This window comes from Hemicordylus capensis, chromosome 1 (assembly GCF_027244095.1).
Source record: "Hemicordylus capensis ecotype Gifberg chromosome 1, rHemCap1.1.pri, whole genome shotgun sequence".
NCBI classification, from domain to species: domain Eukaryota; kingdom Metazoa; phylum Chordata; class Lepidosauria; order Squamata; family Cordylidae; genus Hemicordylus; species Hemicordylus capensis.
Window position 1 is genome coordinate 127,961,142 of NC_069657.1, and position 26,711 is coordinate 127,987,852.

Here is a 26,711-nt window from a genome sequence, read left to right on the forward strand (position 1 = left end):
CTCCTAGGCCAAGGGGTGGAAGGACAGGTTAGTGAGTAACAAAGATTGGGGTTACACACGATCATTAACCATGTCAAAATTCACCTCCCTTTAAGCAGGTAGCCTCATTCAGATGTTATTTTTTAATAACAGATTTTTTAGAACATATGTTTTAAATTGTTTTACTTATCCAGGCTGTGATTTGCACTGAGGACTCAGTGAAAAGTAGGCTATAAACAAAACACTTTCTTCCTAGGTTTCCCTACAACCCCACATCATGAAAGTGGGAGGAGGAGCATTGGGGTTTCTAGGCCCATGTTGGTCAAAACCAAGCAGAAGTTGTGGTCTGACAGCAGAGAGTCTCTAATGTTTGTATGCCTCAAGATACTGAAGTCTTTTAGAGAGCCAGTCATCGTAGGAAGAGTGGCAATGGAGAAAGCAAAGGGCACTGACAGGGAGTGTCTTGGAGCTGGAAAGTGTGCCCCCTCCACACCATGTATCTGTGAGACTGATCCCATAACCTGAACTGTATATATACACACACAGGCTCCAATGCATGAGGAAGAGGACACAACTCTCCCCTTGGGTTTATAGGGAAAGCTAAATACTGAACATTGGCTCACATATACAGAACGCTGCCAGTAGAATGCAGAGTCTGTGCAGAGTCTGCCTGCCCCCTGACCACCCCGAGCTTTCTGAGAAGCCCTTGCTGAGGGTAGAAGGATTCTTGACAGTGTCATGGGCTGTGGTAGGATGGCTGCAGGAGAAGGGATGAGGGCCTGGAAATCAAGTGGAGCTCCACTGGCAGAGCCTGTGTTTCTGCCTGGCGCTCTCCCCTCTCCCTGAAGCTGCTCACGGCAGGGCAGAGGGTCCCTCCACAAGGGCTTTTCAGGAAGCTCAGGGGACTGCTGGGGAGGAGGCAGCAGCAGTAGCTGTGCAGACTCTGCATTCCATGGGGTGTTGCTCTGTAGGCAACCATTATTGTTGCTGTTTTATTATTGAGTTGAAGATCACCTAGGTACTTCTTTCAAGATGGGAAAAGTGGGATATACATATCCTATATAATAAAAGGCTAAGTGAGTGGCCGTGGCTTTGGAACGTTGGGGATCTGCGTCCCTGCCTCCCTGGGCTGTTCTGGGCCTGCGCAAAGCGCAGGCCCAGAAGAGCCCAAGGGACACAGGACTGCAGACACCAGTGTCCCACAGCCACGGGCGGCCATTAGCCGGTGTGTGGCGGTGGGGGAAAGTGGCCGAGGCGGCGGCAGAGCCGCCGCCTCGGCCATGATCTGCGGCACGGCGAGAGGAGGCCGAGGCAACCAGAAGCGGCCGCCCTGAAAAAGGCGAGGGCAATGGCGGCGGGGGAAGACCGAGACGGGGGACAGGGAAGCTGGGCGAGGTGGCGGCAAAGCCGCCAACGAGGCCCCCGCCCGCTCACAGCTGTCGCCCCCGCCTGCTCATCCGCCCTCCCAGCTGCCCAAAATCACCTTCCCCGCTCCCCCCCAAAAACGATTAAGGGCCAAAATGGCCCATGAGAAGGTGGCCGCCCCAGCCTATCGCCCTCCCGCCCACCCAGCTGCCGAAGACCACCTTACCTGCTCCAGCCCGAGGGAAAAGAGAGGAGCTCATGAGCAGAGCTCCTCTCTGTGCTAAGTCACTGCTCAAACTGCCGCTATGGACGCAAAGGACGCCTATTGCGTCCATTGTGACAGTATGGGCAGCAGCTTAACACAGAGAGTAGCTCTGTTCCCGAGTTCCTCTCTTCTCCTTCGGGCTGGAGCGGGTAAGGTGGGCTCCGGCAGCTGGGTGCGCGGGAGGGCGATAGGCCGGGGCGGCCACCTTCTCATGGGCCATTTTGGCCGTTATTCATCCAGACACCCCCCCAAAAAAGTATAAGCAAAATAAGGAAGAACAAAAACAGAGACAACAACAAACAAAAACAAAAAGAGAGAGGGGACAAGGGGGAAAAAAAGAGACAGAAAGAGAGAGAGAGAGACAGAAAAGACGGGATAGAAAGCTAGCGCCCGTTATCATAACGGGCTTAAAAATACTAGTGTTTAATAAATAATAAAGCAAACGCAGTGCAGTCTACAACCACAAAGCATTCATATCATTATTAATGGGGCTGCAGCAGAGCCAAGTGGCTTGTAGATTTAAACTAATTTAGGGAATAGCATCCATTATCTTACTTCTGCCTCTCACTAAAATACAGAGAATTACCTGTGAAAATTAGACGTCTGGGCTAGCTGTTTACTAGCATGCTAGGGGAATGTGTGCCTCCTATTCTAATCTAAGCTGCACTTGGGAGGTGAAAAGTTGAAAAACAGCATGTCAGATTTCATTTACAGAAGTGAGAATGGGAAGCTTTTTTATTAGAGCATAATGTGCCCTGGGGGAAGACAGTTAAGAAGTACAAAATGCCCCTATTCCATTTCTTCAATGCCATCTGGAATTGACTAGTGGATAAAATATGGATAATTGAATTTCCTCCCACTGTGTACAGCACAAGGGCTCAGATGACACTAGTGCTAATGAAAGTGAGTGGCCATTTGATATAGAGGAATGAGGTGCGTGTCATTCAAGTTATTCTCATACATCAGAGCCGCATGGTGCTGGTGCTTAGTCCTTCTCCATGTGATAAAATACAGTCACAAACTCCTCCTCCTCCTCATAGCAGGATGAATGAAAATTGGAAACAGAAAGATCTCGGCATCATTCCATTGAAATCACCTTTATTATGTTGGGTCTCCTTACAGGGGTGTCGTTAGCTTTGAATGTAGGGGAGAGAGGATAGTAAGCAGAAGCAGGCAAAAGAAAACAAGGGCATACAGGAACAGAAAGAGGGGTGTGCATGTTAAAGGAGGAAGCAGAACGGGACTTTTCTGTTGCCTTCAGAAAAGGGGAAAAATATGAACTAGAAATCCTCAGAATTAAGATTTTACCAAAGCTTCCAATCAAACACAGAAATGGAATGAAGTAAATATTGCCATGGTTTACTTGATGAATGTTGTCACCGTCTCCATGGTGACAGTATAATTTGGGAATTATTGGGCAATGCAATTTGAAACCACAGTGAGACAAACTTGTGGTAAGTGTGCTATAAAAATGAGAGAAATTTAAATAATACTGTAAAAGGCTATCTATATCTATATCTATATCTATCTATCTATAATCCGAGGCTCAGAGAATTCCTGTTGCTGTTCAGTTGCAATGGACTCATTTCTAAAGCACGTTTCAGAGACCACCACACAGGCTGTGATGTGAAAAGTGCATGGAGTCCAGAATCTGTCACATCATTTCAGTCTCTTTCAAAAGGTACAAGTAACTGTCCTCACAATTACAAGGGTTGGTATCCTTAATATCTAGCCACTTATTGCTTTGTTTGATTAAATAACCATTCAGTTGGATAGTTCCTTATTCCTGGGAGGGCATTTATTTACTGCCATTAAGGCCACTAGTTAATCTACAAAATGAGCACCTTATTACAGACATTTCTAGCTCTTCTCCCCAAGTCTTTTCAACATCTTTTCCAGATCTAGACATTAGCGCAATGTACAGTTTTCCATTTCTCTATTTTCACATTAATGCTTCCCAGTAAACTGCCCTATTTCTTCAGCTACAGCATTATGGTTACCCACAGGAGACTAATAAAAACCATCTCCAAGAGTAAAAACTAGATCCAATCATTACGGGACAAGTTTAAACAGAGGAAGTGCCTCTTATAACAAAAAAAGGCATGGGGAGGGTACAAACTGGGACTGCACTATGCAAGGAGGGAGGCTAAAGTTTTCTTCTGTAGTGTTTTCCTGCTGAAAGTCACCTCACACCACGATAATTATTTGTTCCCACATGGCTATTTGCTGCAAAGGGCAAACAGTGTGTGGGGAGGGGATTCATAGTAGGAAAATGGTGCAGGGGAAAATGTTAATCCCCCATATGCCATAGTCCCAAACCACAGCACCCCTCCCACTGCTGAATAGAGACACACACTTCCCATTCTTAAACCCATCTAACATAAGAACAGCCTTGCTGGATCAGGCCCAAGACCTATCTAGTCCAGCATCCTCTTTCACACAGTGGCCCACCAGATCCCTCTGGAAAGCCCACAGGCAAGAGCTGAGAACATGCCCCTCCACCTGCTGTTGCTCCCCTGCAACTGGTATTACCTCTGAGGCTTCAGGTGGCCTATAGCCCTCAGACTAGTAGCCACTGATGGACTTGTCCTCCATGAATTTATCTAATCCCTTCTTAAAGCCATCTAGGCTGGTGGCTGTCACCATATCTTGTGGCAGAGGATAATTATGCCTCTGAGAAGAAGCCCACAGGTGAGGGCATGCCCTCTCTATTTCTGTTGCTCCCCTGAAACTGGTATTTAGAGGCATCTTGCCTCTAAGGGTGGAGATGGTCTATAGCCAGACTAGTAGATAGACCTGTCCTCCATGAATTGATAGCCAGACTAGTAGATAGACCTGTCCTCCATGTCCATTGATAGACCTGTCCTCCATGAATTTATCTAAGCCCCTTTTAAAGCCATCCAAGCTAGTGGCCATCACCACATCCCGTGGCAGAGAATTCCATACATTAATAATGCACTGTGTGAAAAAGTACTTCCTCTTGTTGGTCCTAAATTTCCTGGCCTTTAGTTTCATGGGATGGCCCCTGCTTCTAGTGTTGTGAGAGAGGGAGAAAAGTTTCTCCTTGCTCCATGCCTAATTTTATACACCTCTATATCTCCCCATAGTCACCTCTTCTCCAAACTAAAAAGTCCCAGATGCTATAGCCTTGCCTCATAAGGAAGGTGTTCTAGACCTCTGATCATCTTGGTTGCCCTCTTCTGCACCTTTCCCAGTTCTACAGTGTCCTCCTTAAGATACAGTGACTAGAACTGCACAGAGTATTCCAAATGTGGCCACACCATAGATTTGTATAAGAGGCTTATAATATTAGCATTTTTATTTTCAGTATCCTTCCTAATGATCCCTAGCATGGGACTGGCCTTTTTCACAACTGCCGCACACCGAGTTGAGACTTTCAATGAGCTATCCACAATGACCCCAAGATCTCTCTCCTTGTCAGTCACTGTCAGCTCAGACCCCATGAGTGTATATGTGAAGTTGAGGCTTTTTGCCCCAATATGCATCACTTTACACTTGCTTACACTGAACTGCATCTTGGCCTTGCAGAAGCCATTCTGGTTCTCCTTCAGCATGGCCTGTTCTTCTATAAGTTTAACAATTTTGTCATTAAGTATGCTTTCCATCAATTTACCCGGCACAGAAGTTAAGCTAACTGGCCTGTAGTTTCCTGGATCCTCCCTGGATCCCTTTTTGAAAATGGGAGTTAAGTTAGCTACTTTTCAGATCTCTGGTCTAGAGCCTGATTGTAGGGACAAGTTACATAATTTTGCTAGGAGATCAGCAATTTCACATTTGAGTTTCTTCAGAACTCCTGGGTGGATGCCATCTGTCCCTGGTGATTTATTAATTTTCAGTTTTTCAAGACAGTTTAGAACATTCTCTTGTCACCTCAAATTGGCCCATTTCTTCAGTCTCAAAGCCTAAGAAGGCTCAGTGGGTATATGGTCAGTATCCTCCACTATGAAGACAAATGCAAAGAACTTATTCAGGTTCCCTGCAATATCCTTATGCTCCTTAATAATTCCTTTTATGCCCTCATCATCTAAGGGTGATTTACGGCTGTCTCTTAATGACAGCCATAACGCAACGTGTGGTTTGGCGTTCAGACTCTCGAGTTCCAGTCTTTAACTAGACCGGCACTTATTTTACATAGAGAACATAGGAAGTCTGCAGATATGCCATTACCACAGGTACACGTGTTAGTTTTTCCTATTGCAATCTTGGGTCAAAGCAGCTTATAAAAAAATTAAACACCTGTTCGCTCAAAGACCATAAGAGGATGGGAGCGGGGGGGGGATAGTGTGTGCATCCATGGGTAACAATAACTATCCTGTCATGTTCCAAATCTCTGGAAAGAAGGGAAAAAACAGTAGAGAGATTTTGTATGGATTTGGATTCTTTTGCTCGCATAGGAGCATCTTGCTGTCCTGTACATACCAACTATGGACAGGCAACACTGATGAAGTCTTATCTTGTGCCTGGAGAATCACTGGCTGAGTGTTGCAACCTGCTGCTTGATGGGAGGGCAATCTTTGAAGCCAACCATCTTCTTTTTTAACACTGAATTGCACATTTTGAACAGAACAACTTTCTATTTTCTGAACAGCAGCATCTCTTGGAGATCCTTCACACTTGGTGCTTGCCCCTGGAAAACTGGGGCTGGTCTTTGGTCTTTGCTTAAGTGCTAAAATAACCACATCCAATGCTTAATGCACAGCAATTCAACTGTTACTGAAAAATAACTGTTGAAATTTGCCACAGGGAAGATACTGGATTTACCATACTCCAAACATATCTATACTAGCTCATACTGTTTACATTAGAACATTTTGCAGCCAGAGAAGGAACTGCCAACCCCAGATTAAGGCAGACTTGTCATCTTTGGGGGAAGCATAAATTATGTGTAATGGAAACAAATCTAAACATATGCAGCTACAATTCCTCATATTTATTTAGTCCTTGTTTGCTGTCCTTTTCCTGCCTTCTATCCTCTCCCTTTTGTCTTCCCTTATACTGAACCTTAGATGGTAAAAGGGCAGAAAGTTCTGTAAAGCAGTTCACTCTTCTGTCCTCCAAACTAGAGGTGCTTCCTACAGCAAGTGGAAAGAGTGGGCAGCAGGCAGATGGCCCTGGGTTAGGATACTGTGCTGCTGCATACTCCCTGGTTACTCAGGAGATGTTAAGACAGATACCATCAGGGCTTCAGGTGCAGGAAAAAGCAAGGAAAGAAACATTTTGTTTCTCACTTGAATGTGCTATAAGGCTGCTACAGTGACATAGTTACAATATTTATTTCAAAGGTGAAAAATCCAGTTCAAACTTACTGAAAGTCTTAGGAACAAGCAGCAGGTTGTTAGGAATATCACTTTCTCTCTGTGCCCAATTAGACCTCAAGGCTATGCACACAAACAGCCCTACCCAGGTTAGTGAAGTCCTATCTGGGTAGGGCTGCTTGTGTGCACCTCTGGGATCGAGCTTGATCCTGGTGCTGCCCTCGCACTAAGCCCAACTTTTAACCCCAGCCTTTAGCAAGGGTTAAGTGTGCGAGAGCCGGGGTTGTATGTATGCAGCCCGGGCATACACTGAGCTGGGCTGCAAGAGTGCCTGGCTGAGGGATGATCCCTCAAATGCACTGTGCTCATTGTGCAGTGCACTGTGGGATATGTGGTAGCCAGGAGGCATTGTCCCAGCCTCTGGAGATCCAAGCAGCACAGATTGTGTGGATGCACAATCCACATGTCCTGCCAACATGGAAGATTAGCGGGGGGTGGGGGGTAAGTTCTGCACAGCCTTCTCCCCACCCTGCTTCATGGTCATGTGAATAGCCTTATGAGATCACCCGGCATTCTGTGTGTGTTCTGTGTGTCCCCCCGCATTTCGCAAAGCCTGAACCAATATGAACCTATTCGGATACAGTTGAAGGGACACCTCAACGGCATAGTTTGTGATGATGTCATCCACCCCAGTCCAAGATGGCGGACACATAAACGTTTGAGGTGCAAGTGGTCTAACTAGTGAACTGCTTAACCGATTTGAACCAAATTTGCTACAGCTGCAGGGACACATTGGGATGCCCAAATGGTGTGGTGTGTGATCATGTCATCCATTCCAATTCAAGTTGGTGGCTACATAAACATCTGAGGTGCAAGCGGGCTAATTTGTGGACTGCCTAAAAAATTTAAACCAAATTACGTACAGTGGCAGTGAGTGACACAAAGGGACAACTCAATGGCATAGTTTGTATGTGATGTCATCCACACTGATTCAAGATGGCAGAAGCGTAAACTTTGGAGGCGCAAGTGGTCTAACTTGTGAACTGCTTAACCGATTTGAAACAAACTTGCTACAGCTGTATGGACTCATAGTGATGCCCCAATGGTGTCATTTGTGGTGATGTCATCTACCTCAATCCAAGATGGTGCACGTGTACTAACTTGAGGACCGTCTAACTGATTTGAACCAAATTTGATACAGTTGTAGTGAGTGACACACAGGGACACCTCAGTGGTGTAGTTTGTAATGGTGTAATCCTCCCCAATCATAAGAACATAAGAACAGCCCTGCTGGATCAGGCCCAAGGCCCATCTAGTCCAGCATCCTGTTTCGCATAGTGGCCCACCAGATGCCGCTGGAAACCACAGACAGGAGTTGTCTGTGGCTCCTGCCATTACTCCCCTGCAACTCTCTCCTGCCATTACTCCCCTGCAACTGGTACTCAGAGGCACCCTGCCCTTGATGCTGGAGGTGGCCCACAGCCCTCCGACTAGTAGCCATTGATAGACCTCTCCTCCATGAAGTCATCCAAACCCCTCTTAAAGTCATCCAGGTTGTTGGCTGTCACCACATCCTGTGGCAGAGAGTTCCACAAGTGGATCACGTGTTGTGTGAAAAAGTACTTCCGTTTGTTGGTCCTAGACCTCCTGGCAATCAATTTCATGGAGTGACCCCTGGTTCTAGTGTTGTGTGAGAGGGAGAAGAATCTCTCTCTCTCCACTTTCTCCACACCATGCATGATTTTATTGACCTCTATCATGTCTCCCCGCAATCGTCTTTTTTCTAAACTAAAAAGCCCCAGGTGTTGTAGTCTTGCCTCCTAAGAAAGGTGCTCTAGGCCCCTGATCATATTGGTTGCCCTCTTCTGTACCTTCTCCAGTTCAACAATGTCCTTTTTACGATATGGTGACCAGAATTGTATGCAGTACTCCAAGTGTGGTCACACCATAGTTTTGTATAAGGACATTATAATGTTAGCCGTTTTATTTTCAATCCCCTTCCTAATGATCCCTAGCATGGAATTGGCCTTTTTCACAGCTGCCGCACATTGAGTTGACACTTTCAATGAGCTGTCCACCACGACCCCAAGATCCCTCTCCTGGTCCGTCACCGACAGCTCAGATCCCATCAGTATATACTTGAAGTTGGGGTTTTTCATCCCAATGTGCATCACTTTACACTTGCTAACACTGAACCGCATTTGCCATTTTGTCACCCACTCCCCCAGTTTGGAGAGATCCTTTTGGAGCTGCTCACAATCCGTTTTGGATTTCACTACCCGGAAGAGTTTGGTATCATCTGCAAATCTGGCCACATCGCTGCTTACCCCTGCTTCTAGATCATTTATGAATAAATAAAAAAGCACCGGTCCCAGTACAGATCCCTGGGGGACCCCACTTCTTACTTCCCTCCATTGTGAAAACTCTCCATTTATACCTACCCTCTGTTTCCTGTCTTTCAACCAGTTAGCAATCCACACATGTACTTGTCCCCTTATCCCATGACCGCTAAGTTTCCTCAAGAGTCTTTGATGAGGAACTTTGTCAAAAGCTTTTTGGAAGTCCAGGTAGACTATGTCAACTGGATCACCTTGATCTACACACTCGTTGACACTCTCAAAGAAGTCCAAAAGGTTGGTGAGGCAAGATTTACCTTTGCGGAAGCCATGCTGGCTCACTCCCAGCAGGGCCTGTTCTTCTAGGTGCTTTACAATTTTATCCTTGAGGATGCTTTCCATCAATTTGCCTGGAATGGACGTTAGGCTAACCGGCCTGTAATTTCCCGGATTGCCCCGGATCCCTTTTTGAAAATCGGTGTTACATTTGCTACTCTCCAGTCCTCTGGTACAGAGCCCGATTTCAGGGATAAGTTAAATATTTTGGCAAGGAGGTCAGCAATTTCACATTTGAGTTCTTTGAAGACTCTTGGATGGATGCCATCTGGCCATGGTGATTTGTTAGCTTTCAATTTTTCCAGACAGTTTAGAACATCATCCCTTGTCACTTCTATCTGACTCAGCTCTCTAGCCTCCATCCCTAAAAAGCCTGGTTCAGGAGCAGGGATATGCTCAGTATCCTCTGCCACGAAGACAGATGCAAAGAACTCATTCAGCTTCTCTGCAACCTCCATATCCTCCTTAATAATCCCTTTCACTCCCTCATTGTCTGCCTGTCTCACTGTGCTTGCGTAGTATATTGCGTAGCATTTCTGAGAATGCTACCTTGGGGGTTCTGGACTTCAAAATGCTACCTATCAGCCTAAATTTGGCTTGCAGGACCTCCTGACTGCATTTCCCCACATCGTTGGTGCCGGCGTGCACCATGACAGCTGTCTCCTCCCCAGCACTGCCTAGGAGCCTGTCTAGATGCTGCGTAATGTCCGCAACCTTCGCACCAGGCAGGCAGGTCACCGTGCGGTCAACATGCGGGTCACAAACCCATCTCTCTATCCCTCTAATGATCGAATCACCCACTACAAGGAGGCCCCCACCCCCAATCTAAGATGGTGGATGCATGAACATTTGAGGTGCAAGAGATCTAACTTGTGGACCTTGATCTGAACCAAATTTAGTCCGGTTGTAGAGACAGTGAAAGGAAAGGAAAGTAAGCAGATCAGTTTTTACTAGAACAACTTGTTCTATATATGGGGGATGGGGGCAGGCTGCTCCTCCATGTCTCTTTGCTCTTGGTTTCCTTGAACATCTAATATATACTATGCATGATGAGAGGATGACCTATGAAATCCATGCCACAATACCTGTGTCAGTCTTCAGTGATCATAGCATTATTTGTAGTTTGGTAAAATAAATACATAAAATAAAATCTCTTACCTGATCCTTGTGAACAAATCCCCAGATTCCAGCAGCCACTTCACAAGCAAACAAGATGACGAGGCATGTGAAAAACTGCATAAGAACAGATCATCATAAAAGAACATAAGACAACATAAGAACAGCCCTGCTGGATCAGCCAGGCCTATCTAGTCCAGCATCCTGTTTCACACAATAGCCCAACAGATCCCTCTGGGAAGCCCACAGGCAAGAGCTGAGGGCATGGCCTCCCACTTGCTGTTGGTCCCCTGCAACTGGTATTTAGAGGCATCCTACCTCTTAGGCTTGAGGTGGCATACAGCCCTCAGACTAGTAGTCAATGATAGACTTGTCCTCCATGAATTTATCTAATCTTTTCATAAATTCTTAAAGCCATGTAGCTGGTGGCTGTCACCACGTCTTGTCCCAGAGAATTCCGTAGGATAATTATGCACTGTGTGAAAAAAGTACTTCCTTTTGTCAGTCCTAAATTTCATGGCAATCAGATTCATGAGATGACCCCTGGTTCTAGAACTAGAGAGAGAGAAATTTCTCTCTCTCTCCACACCATGCAGAATTTTATAGTCCTCTATCATGTAATGCCTCAGTCTTTTTTCAGTTTATAATGTCATCTTGTCACTTCTATCTGACTTGTTTCTTTAGCCCCTGTCCCCGAGAAGCTCAGTTCAGGCCGTGAAGACAGATGCAAAGAACTTGTTTAGCTTCTCTGCAATCTCCATATCCTCCTTAATAATCCTTTTCACTCCCTTATCATCTAATGAACCAACTGCTTCCTTGGCAGGTTCCCTGTTTTTGATGTATTTAACTAAGTTTTTGTTATTCCCCTTGATGCTTTTAGCTAAATGTTCCTCAAACTCTCTTTTCGCCTCCCTTATTTTATTGTCTCCTTACATTTATTTTGCCAGAGTGTGTTCTTTTGTGTTCTCTTTATTTGGGCAGGGCTTTCAATTTCTGAAGGAATTATTCTTTCTTAACTTTACTTGTTAGTCATGCTGGTATACTTCTAGACTTGGTGGTACATTTCCTCATTTTTGATATACATTCTAACTGGCTTCTAGTATTGTGGTTTTAAATAAACTCCATGCATTCTGGAGTGAAGTAACTCTCTTGATTTTCCCTTTCAGTTTTCAACAAACTCCTTGCTTTAGAGTTTCCTCTTCTGAAGTTCAAAGTGTCTGAGTTAGATTTCCTCGGTGATTCTCTCCTTGCATGTAAACTGAATTTGATCAAACTATGGTCACCATTCCCTAAAGGTTCCATGACACTGACATCTTGCACCAAGTCCTGTGCACCACTAAGGATTAAGTCTAAAGTCTCCTTCTCTCTGGTTGGTTCCATGACCAACTGTTCTAGGGCACAGTCATTCAGCGTAGAAATCTAATTTCTCTGTCATTACCTGACTGTGAATCTACCCAGTTTATATGTGCTGGAAAATCCTTGACTAACAAGCAGAAGGTTGCCGGTTTGAATCCCCACTGGTATGTTTCCCAGACTATGTGGATGCCAGGAGTCGAAATCAACTTGACGGCACACTTTACCTTTATGTGAGGGTAACTGAAGTCACCCTTTATTACAGTTCTGTCTCTCTTTGACACCTCTTTGGTTTCCTTCTGCAACTCCCAGTCACCATCAGCATTTTGATCAAAGAAAGATCAAATCTATGATCTATATCTTTGATCTATCCATATCTTTGATATGTATATATCTTTGTTCTATGTAAAGAAAGCATAGATCAGATAAGAAACGATGGCAGCAGTGCTGCCAAATAAAGGAAAGGACCTGAGTGTTGAGTGTGTTATGAGCATGCACAGACATTACAATACAGTATGAAAGGCAAACAGCATGGCATTAAGAAATATCAACAGGGACTTTTATGAATTGAGTATCCAGCCTTCTGTTAAGAGCCCTTGTCCATTTCCTTGCACACATAGTGAAGAGGATGTTGAGGCAAGTGGGAGCAGCCAATCCACACATTTTGCAATTCGATCACAGCACAAGAAAACAGTTCCCCTTCCAGTACTCAGTGGGATCAACAGAGGAGCCTTGAGGAAAGTTCACATGGGATTGAGACCATTGTAGGGGTGGAGGGAGGCTTTAACCCTTTTTCTCTGCTGCAGGGCTATCTCTCTGGAGGAGAAATGTAAGTACTCACAAATGAGCAGAGTTATCAGCTTAGACAAAACCGATCCTTCCCATTTGTTGGTTTAATAATTAGTGACTTAGTTGTCAGTCTTCATCCCCCATTGCTATCCTTTGCTCACTCCTTCCTCCTCACACCCTGTTCTAATGTGTAACACTGCCATTCCCTTTTTTAGAAGAACATGTCAGTCCACAGTATCTTTGAGACCTGGTCTGCTGCCAAGAATCTCTCTGCTATATCTAAACAGATGTTCATATGAGTATAATGTGTTGGCTAAGTACAATACTGACTTTGCATCCTGCACCAATAAAACTGTTTTGATAAGCATTGTAATTATGCTGCTTATCCCTGCTCTCAAATGATCCAGTAGCTCATTATAAGGAGGCAGCAATATACAGACTGACACCCAAGGGATATCTAGTTCAGCTCTAACAGATTAGGAGGGGCCCCGGGAGAGTGTGTGTGTGGGGGGGTGGGGGTGGGGAGAACAGCATGCACTCCACCATTGGATAAGCTGAAACACACAGCCTTCAACAGGATTAAATAAAAGCAAGAGGTTCACATACCGATGGGACATTGCTATGGACTGGCAATGAAGTTACCCTTATAGATATGTAAAGTAAAGGTAAAGTGTGCCGTTAAGTCGATTTCAACTCCTGGTGCCCACAGAGCCCTGTGGTTTTCTTTGGTAGAATACAGGAGGGATTTACCATTGCCTCATCCCATGCAGTATGAGATGATACCTCTCAGTATTTTCCTATATTGCTGCTGTCCAGTATAGTACCAGCAGAGATTCAAACTAGCAACCTTCTGCTTGTTAGTCAAGCATTTCCCCGCTGTGCCACTTAAGATGACATACTATAGATATGTACCACCCTTTTTTTAAAAAAGCCAGATGTGCACTTCCAAGATAAAGTGATAAAATAGGCGAAATATTCAGCTTTGATATAATTAATATGGGGTGAGGCTAGATAGTTCAGGATCCTCTTTGCTGAACAACTGTGTCTTAAGGAGGGACTTCATGTAGGCAGAGGTGATGGTCTAATTAAGAGAGGAGGTGGGTAGAATAAAATAATTGGCATTTGTATACAGCTTTGGGGTATGCAAAGCATTTCACATTTAAGGATTGCATTAAGATAGTACAACAACCGTATAAAGTAATTTCACTACCACACTGCAGCTGGGGAGTTGAGGCTTAAGAGACCAATTTGCCTAAGGATACCAAGAGTATTTCCAGACAGCAGGCTTTACCACAGGTTTACTGCAAGTTCAAAGTGGCCCTAAAAAACCCAATGCAAAAAGTGGATTTTTTTTTTAACCCCGGATATAAATTGGGCTACACTCCAATGTGCAATGAAAAACCCAAATCATGTGTGAAGTGCTCCCCGGTATCTCACAGAGACTTCGGGGTACATCTGGCCGATATGTGAATGCACACCCTCCATTCAGGAGCAGATGCGAGCTAAAAGTCCTGTGTGGAAAAGCTCCAAGAGAGTGTATGAAAGAGGCCAGAGTGGAACCAGGAAAGTCCTGCTTCTCAGCTCAGACACTCAATCTCTTTACTGCATCAGCTCTCTTCTTACTAGGTGAGAGGTTTTATGGCACAGTGGCAGCTAGCCCATATTGCTTCAGGCTAACCATGGGGGATATTTTCTCTGCATTATGACCTACACAGTTTCATAAAGTCTTGTTTAAACGTTCCTAGAAGAGCAGGTGGGTGGGTGAGGGGAAGCAGCCACCAGTTCTCCAAGGAGACTGCTATTTTCCAGTGTTCTGCTTGCACTTTCCTCTTCTTCTGAAGATTTTGGTCTTCTCTTGCCAGACATTTGCATTCACTTTCTCACTCCTTTAAATTATGCTAGTGCAATATATCAGATGTAGTTTGCACAAAGAGTTTCTTATATAGTCACAACACTTCATGAAGAAGGTAGCAAATGCCTTCATCTCCTTATCAACTGGGAATGCACTGCCTCTAGAAGGACAAGACTGATAAAGTTACAACTATTTGCTTTCTGCTCTGGCTTCAGGTGATATGGCCAGAGCAGTTCATGATAAGATACCCACTTAGTAGAAATGATATCTCTACTAAGGCTAGAGCTGCAAAAGACCAAAGCTACATCTCTAGAAACACAGAGACTCTACCCCATTCAATGACTTCCACCCCTTGTGACGATCAGCCCTTTTCACTGGCAGGAATCATTTACAGGGATTATTCTGGATGACTGAGGTCTTAACAAGGAAATGTGTGAAAACTCTTAGGAGAAAATGTTGGTCTCTTACTGTTCCCAGAAGACACTGCGACTCCTGGATAGCACCATAACATCCCAAGAAGCCCACGAACATCATCACTGCTCCAACAGCAATCAGGATGTAGATTCCTGCAGGGGAGGACAAAAGGAAAGTATGTGCATCAGCTAAAGAAGTCTGATTAGAAACATCTTGTGTTTTAATTTGTTATTTGAGTTTTAATTGTATGTAAAATCATCCTGAGACACAGGTACCAAGCAGAATACAAGTATGTTTAACAAACAAGTAAATCAATGGGACTAAAGAACTTGGGTTCCTTGTGCAAGTTATAATCTCCAGTTCCTACTATAATTAAGCTAAGTAGATGTAATCACATATCTCTCCACCCAATGCTGAATTATAGATTTTAAGCTTCTCAAGGTAAGGATCTGTCCTCCTGCACTTAGCAAAGCATCATACACAAGGATGGGGCTATATACATGAACTAGACAGTAGCATCATAAGTAAGAGTCACTGCTGGATTAGATCAAAGGCCATCTAGCATTTTGCTGTCAAAAGCAGGTGGCCAGATGCTTCTGGGAAGCTTACATCATCATCATCATCATCATCATCATCATTATTATTATTATTTCTTGTTTACACAGTCAGACAGGTGTTATTGACTGATTTGTTTTATCCAGACATCGAGTCCTTCCCAAGGACCTGGGATGCCAGAATTTTATTGTCAATTGTTATAGATATCGTCGCAGAATATAGGCTGTTCCCAGTAAAGCTGCTTTTAGTAATTGCCTGATGGTGATTTCTGTGGCCCCTATGGTGTTGAGGTGCTCTTCAAGGTCTTTTGGAACTGCACCCAGGGCGCCAATTACCACTGGGATTATTTTGGTCTTTTTCTGCCACAGCCTTTCAATTTCAATTTGTAGATCTTTGTATTTGGTGATTTTTTCTATTTCTTTTTCTTCTATTCTGCTATCCCCTGGTATTGCTATGTCGATTATTTTCACTTGTTTTTCTTTCTTCTCGACTACAGTTATATCTGGTGTATTGTGTGGCAGATGTTTGTCTGTTTCTAGTCAGAAGTCCCATAATATTTTTACATCTTCATTTTCTTCAACTTTTTAAATTTTATGGTCCCACCAATTTTTGGCTACAGGTAGCTTGTATTTTTTGCAGATGTTCCAGTGTCTCATCCCTGCTACCTTGTCATGCCTTTGTTTGTAGTCAGTCCGTGCGATCTTTTTACAACAGCTGATTAGGTGGTCCACTGTTTCATCTGCTTCTTTACAAAGGCGGCACTTGCTGTTTGTGGTTGATTTTTTGACTTTTGCTCTTATTGCATTTGTTCTTAGTGCCTGTTCTTGTGCAGCCAGTATTAAACCCTCTGTTTCTTTCTTCAAGTTGCCATTCTTAAGCCATTGCCAGGTCTTGGTGATGTTTGATTTTCCACTTATATTGTGTAAATATTGACCATGCAGGGGCTTATTTTTCCATTTTTCTGCTCGGTTCTTGACTTGTTTTTTCTTGTAGGCCTGCTTTGTTTCAATGATAATAATGATAATAATGATAATAATAATAATTCAATTTCTATACCACCCTTCCAAAAATGGCTCAGGGTGGTTTACCCAGAGAAATAACAAACAAATAAGATGGCTCCCTGTCCCCAAAGGGCTCACAATCTAAAAAGAAACATAAGACAGACACCAGCAACAGTCACTGGAAGTACTGTGCTGGGGGTGGATAGGGCCAGTTACTCCCTCCCTGCTAAATAAAGAGAATCACCATGGTAAAAGGTGCCTCTTTGCCCAGTTAGCAGGCATGGCATCAAGGCAACAACTCTGCTCTGTTCATTTAGCAATCGCTGCCAATAGATTGTTCTCCATGAATTTGTCAATCCCTTTTTAAAAGCCATCTAATCCAGTGGCAGTGAATTTTATAAATAGTATTGCGGAGGGTCCCTACTTCAACACCTTAAAACAAACAGAAAAACCAACCAAGTGGAATTCAACAGGCTTGACATGAACGCATTATAAAAAGGTAAGCAGGCAGCATACAGACAATCACTAACCCAACAGGAGATGCTGCTCCTAGGTTCCTTTTATTTACTCCTAGAATAGATTATTATACACGACAGAGATATGTAATATATATCTCCAATAGACTTTTACAGCAATGACTACAGGTAAAGATGGGATATTGACACCCAAGTGCTAAGTCAATATTTTTCTATGCTTAACTGGTGTAGCTTCATTGCACAATCAGTGGAAACACATGTTAAAAATTAAACAATTTCCTTTAGATCAACTCTGAGGTACTTCTCATCTCCTGTAGATGTTAAGAGAAAATTGTTTAAGGCATTCATGTTTTGCATAATTAGGCCTATTTATTGCCCTGCCATTTTCCTTGCTATAGTGTCTCTTGCTTGCTCTTGCTAATGACAAAATATCCCAAGATGTATGGTAGTAGCTAACTTTGTAGAAGTTCTGGTATATAGAGGATCTTGCTCACAGGTCAGGCTAAGTGATCTTTAGGATTTCCCAGCACGGAAATGCTAAACTAGCATTTTAGTTTGGGTACAAAGTTGAGCAAATGCTTTCAGTGCTATACAAGGGCTGAGATCAAACAGGCTTGCCTAGAAGCAAATTCCGCTTAACTCAATGGGACTTGTTTTCAAGTAAACATGACCTATGCTCCCCACATTTTCATAATAAACTTTAGAATGCTAACTATGTAAAGTGTTCAAAGGCAGAGCTGAACCAAAGAGTACGACAAATTAAGCAGGATACAAAACTCCAGGCAAGTTTAAAATGCATCAGTTAGAACACTCTTAAAATATTCTTTTATAACCACATTAACCAAATTGAAAATTAAAAAAATGATTGATGAAATCAAGTGGGTGTTTAAAACTATTGACAAGCTCAGCTGAAAACTGGGCAGAGAAGCAGATCCTTAAGAGGCAAAACTTTCCAAAACTAGGTAAATACTTTTATTAGGATCAGCTAAAATATCACCAAGTAATGAGCTCACTACTTTGTGATATTTTAGTTGGTTGTAATAAAAGTATTACTCTACTCTGGCTTTTGATTTTGTTCCAACAGCCAACTCAGCTATCTAGGATGTTTCTGTGTTTTGTTTATTTTCGAACATTTATATACCAGCTTTCCAATAAAAAAATGTTCATAAAGCAGTTTACATAGCAGAGAAATGAAAAAAGAAAGATTCCCCATCCCCAGAGGGGCTTCCATAATTTTATTTTATTTTTAAAGACACAAGGGAGATATTAGTAAAAGCCACTGGAAAAGATGCTATATTGGAATTAATAGGGACAGTTCGGAAGAATAGCAAAATTTTCAAGTATTTTTTTCCCCAAAGAGAGAAAAAAACTACTTACACTTTCTGCAAAAATAAAGTGAGTGGGAAGGTGCTCATCTTGCCCTCTGACAAATGTGCAGTCACACTTGGCAGCAACAGGGGTGGTAATATGAGTGCCTCAGCGTCTGTGAATGTCCAAGCACTTTCAGCCCTGTACATGCACACTAACAGGTGTGGGACTGCCCTGCAGAGAGAACCCATGTTGCTACACATCAGTAGTTTTTAGACTATATTTCCAGGGTACCCTGGAATCTTTGAAGAGTCCACATAAAGATCAGTAATGGCAGACACACTTGTCTGAAAGAAAGCTTGTCCCACTGCTACTGATATTGTCTTGCAACATTCAGCTGAAGGAAACTGTTGGGCATGGACTAGAATTGGGTCTTGCCTCTTAACACAAGGTAACAAGACCCAAAGTGGGCATCACAAAGCATGTCCAAGAATCCTATACAATATGCCAGGCCAGCTCTGAAAGGGTTCTTTGGTAGAGGAGTAGAAGCAAAAAGGGGGACCCTGAAAACAAAAAGCTTGAAAATCATGGATATAACATAAACTGGGAAGAAGCCAGCATGTATGAGAGGCAAAAATGGAACTGTCTGACCTACAACAAAGTTCCTCTGTATAAAGCCCAGTGAGATTAGAGTTCTATCAAAAGGTCAAATGATTAATTGTGGAAGGGATTTCTTATACTTAAGCATCAAAGACAACTGGAAGAATACTTAGTAAGTTTACATATACTCAGTAATACTTACTGAGGACCCGAAAAGAAAAATTCTATCCAGTAGGCTGAGAAAAGAAAAATTATATCCAGTAGGCTGAGAGTAGGCCTCTTCTATCCAGAAGAGGGACAAGAATCCCCATAGAGAGGCCCAAAATTAAAAGCTTTCATAAATTATGCAGTCATCATTTTGCAGGGGTGCGGCAAACTCCTAAAAAGTGGAGGAGGGGGGAGAACCCATGTTATAATTTATAACATGGTTATAATTTAATAATAATTCAATTATAATAATTTAAATAATGTAATAATATAACAGACACTTGGGTTTATGTTACTTCCCAGTAACCCTGTGAAGAAGATTATAACAAACTTGCCCAAGGACACCAGGCTTCTGGTTGCCCATTAACGAGCTATCGCAAAGCCAGCTCTCTTCTACAGGACTGTAGCATAAGAGAAGCCTGAAAATTTACAGCTTCCATGAGGTGGCGGCTGAGTACTGCTTCCAAGAATCAGCATTCTACACTGGGGTTATAAAGTCTGCAAGTTCCTTATCATGTGCTGTAATTGTAGGAAGTCCCTACCCATCAGCCAGGAACGTGTAAGGCTGCTGTAGAAACTCTCTATGCAAATCAGAGCAGCACCTGTGGCAAGGGGCTTACACAGTTACATAGCTCCTGCGTGGAGCAATGTCATGAAGAAGCAGCTTACTGTGGCTTCAGTCTGAGAACTGAAACATCTGAATGAGCCCCACCAGCAGGCAGGCAAGCAAGGCAGGCACCAAATGCCTCTCGCTCAGTCCTGCTCAACTTAGGCCCCCCAGCTGTTTTTGGACTACAACTCCCATAATTCTCAGCCACAGCAGCCAATAGCCAGGGATTATGGGAATTGTAGGCCAACATCTGCAGGAGGGCCGAAGTTGAGCAGGCCTGCTCTAGCTGGATGGCTATAACTTAAGCAGAGTGGGGTTTTTGAGGAATGATTAGCTCAAGACACACAGAAAAACATTAGTATGCTCCTCCTTTCTATTTTTCAGTTCACAGAATGGAGAGAGACAGAACAAGAGGAGCAGACAAGGGGTTTTCCAATGTAACCAACTCCATGCTCTACTTTGAATTTCTTGACTGACACCCTGAAGCAGGGGAAAGGAAGCTGTCCATCAAGAGAAGTTGGAGGGCCGCAGACAGTTTAGTGCAATGGAAAAGAGAAGTGTGATAACTGAACAGCAGTCAGAAAGCAGCAACGTGATTGAAAAACCTTTGGGAGAAAAGCCAGATTCATTCCAAGACACAACCAGCCTCCATCCAGTTTGCTTTGTCCTCCAACTGCCAAACTCAAAACAGACAACTGGAGGCAAACAGAGTGGGACTCTTCTACACAATGTGTTTTAAAATGGGTGGGGGGGGGGTAGAGAACCAAGCAGACAGACAATGACCCTCTGTGTCTAGCTACACTTTATCAAATTAGCAACTCCTTTTTAAGGAAGTGTAGTGCAATAGGTTTCCAACAGCAGGCAATGAGCCACTCAATAGCTGCTGTGCAGTTTCTGAGCCTGTGAGACATTTCATGTACAGGGGTTTCCAGTAAGGTTCGGTCCGGACGCCATTGTAAAGGCCTCCGGACCGTCCGGACCTGGCCGGTCCGGGTGGAGGGGGTTCCTTTAAGGGCAGAGAGGGTTTACTTACTCCTCCCACCGCTTTGCCCCCTCCAGCACTCGTATTTACTGTAGAAATTGGGGCGGCAGGATACCTCCCTGCCGCCCCTTGCCCCTCCGCAATGCAAAATGCTCCGGCAAGCCTTTTGTGCATGCGTACGTCGCACGCGAGCTTCACGTCTCCCTGACGCCGGAGGCCCAGTCTACCCGGCCTCGGCCCCTGCCGGCGGGTAGACCGGGCCGGTCTATCCACCGGCAGGGGTCGAGTAGACCGGGCCTCCGGTGTCGGGGAGACGTGAAGCTCGCGCGCGACGTGCACATGCACAAAAGGCTTGCCGGAGCCTTTTGCATTGCGGAGGGGCAAGGGGCGGCAGGGAGGTATCCTGCCGCCCCAATTCTTATAATAAATGCGAGCGCTGGAGGGGGACAAGTGGCAGGAGGGGTAAGTAAACCCTCCCCGCCCTTAAAGGAACCCCCTCCACAGTGCCGGACCGCAGCTGTGCGGTTCTGTGCACACCCCTAGTTTCCAGTCAGAAGCACCTTCTGCTGCTCTCTGCAGCAGAAGCCAGAAGGACCTCTGTACCTGTGGCACTTGGTAAACATGCAGCAATTCTCAAGGAATGGGGAGGTTCTGCTCTATATTTTGCTTTCCTTGTTTGAAGGAGGAGGAAACACACAGACACACACCCCTGACTGCTTGATCTTTCAATAAATAAGGCATCAGAAGAAGAAGAAGAAGTCTTTTAAGACATCTCTCATTTGGAAACCTGAAAGGGCCAGTTCAGATGAGCAGTGCCCAGCACAAGGTTGGGGATACATAGAGAACATGCTTAACTTGGGCATCCCTTAATTGTGTGACGTGTTCATTGTGGATCGACACACTTCCAACACACCTGTTCGGGTTTGGAGTGCATACAGAGGGTGGTTCAGATCAACGCCCCCCTCACACGAGTAAAGGACACCCTGAGTGCACATCAGGATATCCTCCTGTGGAGTCAGGTACACTCTTGGCACATCCTGACCTTATAGCATGTGCCAGGTGTCCCTCATCTGAGCCAGCCCACAATCTTTGAAAAAGCAGACAAGTGCTATTCCACTGAGAGATGTTCCCTTCCTTCCAAGCTCTCCTATGTTCACACTTGCCTTGGTATCAGAGATTACTCCTCATCTTTTCCCTCTGCACAACCACTTATTAAAAGAACCACTCTTTGGTAACAGGTGCAGCCACATCTGCCATCCTTATTAACTTGCATAATTGGGTTTTTAAAAATAATAATTAGGGCCAAAAACTAGAGTGCAAGACAGAGTTACAACTTTGCTCTATTTTCTACAGGAAGAAAAAAAAAAGATTCATATTATGAACACTTTGAATACTTATTTGGCGACATCCCATCTCATCCCTTTCTTCAAACACCTGCCATTTTCATTACCTGATCTTGTCAAATGGAACAAGAGTGTTAAGGGAAGTGTTTTCTTGAATTTTCTCCCCGCCACTGCCTCTGTCTACATTTCTACTCTTTTCACGTTCTTATACAAAACTATACTTTAAAAAAGAAAAGAAAAGAAAGGAAAGGAAAGGAAATCTAGAATGATTACTGGAAGAGACTTAAGATTTCAAAGCATGGATTTCTTGTTAAAATGTGAAGTTTGAGTAGGAACGTATGTAACATGAAAGCCAGGAGACCGATAAGGATTTTTATCCAGTTAACCAAGACATTTCTTGAGAGTTGCGAGATCAGTGAAAGCAAGTGGTCTTTACACAGAACTCTCCACACAAGGGTGGTGATCCACATCATGAGCCCCAGTACACATTATGATCACTACACTGAGTAGCTGGTACATGGAAGCTGTTCCAAGCAACATTTGTAATACACAGACCATCTCCATGTTCAAATGTCAAAAGGAGTTCAGGATAATGTGGTTGAGAAATCCTCTAATATCTGAAGAATGCATCTGGCAGAAAGTCTTGCCAGATGTTCTCTGAAGAGACTCCTGGCTTGTACCCTACCCTTCTAATAGCTCCACCTCCCCAAAAAACTTCCCATGGCAAAATAAGGCAAAAGTTCTGAAAGTGAGCTGCAAATTAGGTAAATGCACACATCCCTTTTATGCTGTAGCATTATAATTCCACTTCATTTTTTTTAAAAAAAGAAACAAATGCAGGACAAAGATGACCGGAAGCAAATAAATATGGTGCCCTCTTTTAGATTCACATCCCTCCAGGCTCATCTGTTATTCTGGGGTGGGAAAAGAGGTGGACGTTTCCCTCCCTCGTTGCTTAGCTGACAGTGGTAGGAGGAGGTGGAAAATCCCACCCCCCTCTCTCTTTCGTAAGAGAAACTTTGTGGTCACTGATGAGTTCCAGATGCTGCAGGAAGCCAAGACGAGCACAAACCTTGGGAACCTCTCCCAGGGATGTATGGCTACTAGGATGCAGCCATGGCAGCCTAAAATTAGCTCTGGAGAAGTGCCTGAAATTAAAAGTCCCCCTGAAGCCAACCAGACTGATCAGGATTGATATGGTTTGAGAAGGCCAGTTTCTAGAGGCAACAGTGCACAAGGAAATAAGGTCATCAGAAGCCCATTAACCACCATTGACATCTCAAATCTGCAGTGTTAATTGCTAATTTAATGTGTTAATTACACATTAAAAAGGGCCATCCAATGACGTTCAAGGAGATAAATATATACATTGGCCAGCAAATTAGCAGTTTGTATTAGGGGGATGTAAACATGCATTGGAACACATAGTGCTCACCTTTCTAGTTCCAGAATTAAAAGCGAGCATTGCCTAGAGAAAAACAGCTCTATTTCCAAATCATCTCTGTTCACCAGAGCTGAGGTTTGAGGAGATGCCGAGAGGCTGGAAAAGAAAAGCACAAATCCCACTGGCTTCCAAAAGAATGTGTGCTTGCTTCATAAATACGGATTTAAACTTGAAGCAAAGGCCCTGCCACTTCAGGATCCGGGAGTGTGTTTTCACCAGTGGCTCCCACATGGCCAAGATAGGAGGTGGCATTTCAGTATAGGCTGTATTTCTTTAGTCAAGAGCAGGAGTTGCCTGCCCCATTGCAGCAGCCCTTGGGAAAACTACATTCCTAAGAGCCATCAAGGCATTTCTCCCTGAAGCACTACCATGCCATGCCCTGGAGAGGAAATGGAGGAAAAGATTAGATTCCCCTCCTTTTCTTGGCAGGAGCACTTCCACAGCCCTAGCCAGTTACCTGCTCTTTAACTGCAAGTGGGTAAACCAAGAATTCTTCTCTAGCTCAGGTTTTCCTCTAAATGCTCACTTCTTGGATGTGAATAAGACTAAGGGGCAAATTCTCTCTCAAGAAGTGAGATGAACTAAAGAAATGAACTAAAATGTGAAATTGCTGATGTCCTAACAACAATATGTAACTTGTCCCTACAATCAGGCTCTGTACCAGAGAAATGGAAAATAGCTAATGTTACTCTAGTTTTCAAAAAAGGGATCTGAGGGGGATCTGGGAAACTACAGGCTGGTTAGCTTAATTTCTGTGCTGGGTAAATTGATGGAAAGCACAAAACTGTTAAATATATAGAAGAACAGGACCTACTAAAGGAGAAATAAATAAATAAAGGAGAACCAGCATGGCTTCTCCAAGGGCAAGTCTTGCATCACTCTTGGAGAACCTTTTGGAGTTCTCAGAGAGTGTGTTAACAGGCATGTGGATAAAGATGTTCTGATTGACATAATATACTTGGACTTCCAAAAAGCTTTTGACAAAGTTCCCCACCAAAGGCTCTTGAGTAAACTTAGCAGTCATGGGATAAAGGGACAGGTTCATGTGTGGATTGGGTAACTGGCTGAAGGAAAGGAAACAGGGTAGGAATAATTGGACAGTTTTCACAAAGGAGGGAAGTGAGATCTTCCAGGGTTATGTATTGGGACCAGTGCTTTTTAACTTGTTCATAAATTATCTAGAAGATGTGGTGAGCAGCAAGGATTTCTCCAAACTGGGTGAGTGGGTGACAAAATAGCAAATGTGAGTCAATGTAAGCAAGTGTAAAGTAATGCACATTGGGGCAAAAAGCCCCAACTTCACATATACAATGATGGGCTCCGAGCTGTCAGTGACTGACCAGGAGAGAGCTCTTGGGGTTGTGGTGGACAGCTCATTGAAAGTTTTGACTGAGTGCACAGCAGCTGTGAAAAAGGCCAGTCCCATGCTAGGGATCATTAGGAAGGATACTGAAAATAAAAATGCTAATATTATAAGCCTCTTATACAAATCTATGGTACAGCCACATTTGGAGTACTGTGTGCAGTTCTGGTCACTGTATCTTAAGAACAACACTGTTGACCTGGAAAACGTGCGGAGGAGGGCAAGATGATCAGGGGGCCTGGAGCACCTTTCTTATGAGGCAAGGCTTTTTAGTTTTGAAAAGAGGTACAGGGAGGCATGATAGAGGTACATAAAATTATGTATGGAGTAGAGAGAGTTGATAGAGAGAGAAATTTCTCTCCCTCTCTCACAACACTAGAACCAGGGGTCATCCTATGAAACTGGTAAAGATAAAGTGTGCCATTGAGTTGGTGTCGACTCCTGGCGACCCCAGAGCCTTGTGGTAGAATACAGGAGGGGTTTACCACTGCCATCTCCTGTGCAGTATGAGATGATGCCTTTCAGCATCTTCCTATATTGCTGCTGCCCGATATAGGTCTGGGAAACATACCAGCGAGGATTCGAACTGGCAACCTCTGGCTTGCTAGTCAAGTCATTTTCCCGCTGCATCATTAGGTGGCTTTATGAACCAGGGGGCCAGGAAAATTAGGACCAACAGAAGGAAGTACTTTTTCACACAGCAGATAACTGATCTATGCAGTTCTCTGCCACAAGATGTGGTGATAGCCACTAGCTTGGATGGCTTTAAAAGGGGCTTTGACAAATTCATGGAGAACAGGTCTATCATTGGTTACTAGTCTGGTGGCTATAGACCACCTCCAGCCCCAGAAGCATGATGCCTCTAAATACCAGTTTCAGGGGAGCAACAGCAAGAGAGAGGACATGTTCTCACCTCTTGCCTGTGGGCTTCTTGGAAGCATCTGGTGGGTCACTGTGTGAAACAGGCTGCTGGACTAGATAAGCCTTGAGCCTGATCCAGCAGGGCTATTCTGTATGTTCTTAAATATACCCATAATAAAATAAAAATAAAGCAAACATACAATTAAAGCCCGTTAAAACCCATCCGAAAAACAGAACAAGAGCATGGAACAAGCAATAATACGTTCAAAAATAGTAGCCACATAAAACAGCCAGGAAAAGGAACTATTTATCTGCAATATAAATCAAAGGCTCTATGAAAAGGAGAAAGCCACAGGGGCAGAAAAACAAGCCTTCACCACTATTTTATTCATGTATTTATCATTAAATTTATATACCATCTTTCATTAAAACAATTCCAAGGCGGTTTACAAAACATTTAAATACAATTTAAGTCTATAAAAGTTACACAATAAAAATGTTAAATTGGAATATAAAATACAAAATGTTTAACACACACACTATACACACACACACACACACGTATGTATCTCTCTCTCTGTCTCTCTCTCTCCATAAAATACAGAGCTGCAACCACAAATACTCCACTCATATAAAAGCCTGGGTAAAAAGCCATGGTTTCACTTGCTTTCTAGCTTGGATGGCTTTAAAATGGGCTTAGACAAATTCATGGAGGACAGGTCAATCAATGGCTACTAGTCTGGTGGCTATAGGCCACCTCCAGCCTCAGAGGCAAGATGCCTCTCAATACCAATTGCAGGGGAGAAACAGCAGGAGAGAGGGCATGCACATATCTCTTGCCTGTGGGCTCCCCAGAGGCATCTGGTAGGCCACTGAGTGA

The 26,711-nt window shown here is 43.9% G+C and overlaps 1 protein-coding gene across 1 annotated transcript in view; it reads right to left on the reverse strand.

Annotated features, from left to right (window-relative positions):
- The window catches only part of CD81 (CD81 molecule), a 112,262-nt gene that overhangs the window by 20,812 nt on the left and 64,739 nt on the right, over positions 1-26,711 (reverse strand). Inside the window, exons 3-4 of the mRNA XM_053246771.1 lie at positions 15,136-15,233; positions 10,716-10,790 (exon numbers count right to left, since the gene is read on the reverse strand). Of these exons, the coding sequence (XP_053102746.1) occupies positions 10,716-10,790; positions 15,136-15,233 (173 nt within the window). The remainder of the gene's footprint in view (positions 1-10,715; positions 10,791-15,135; positions 15,234-26,711) is intronic.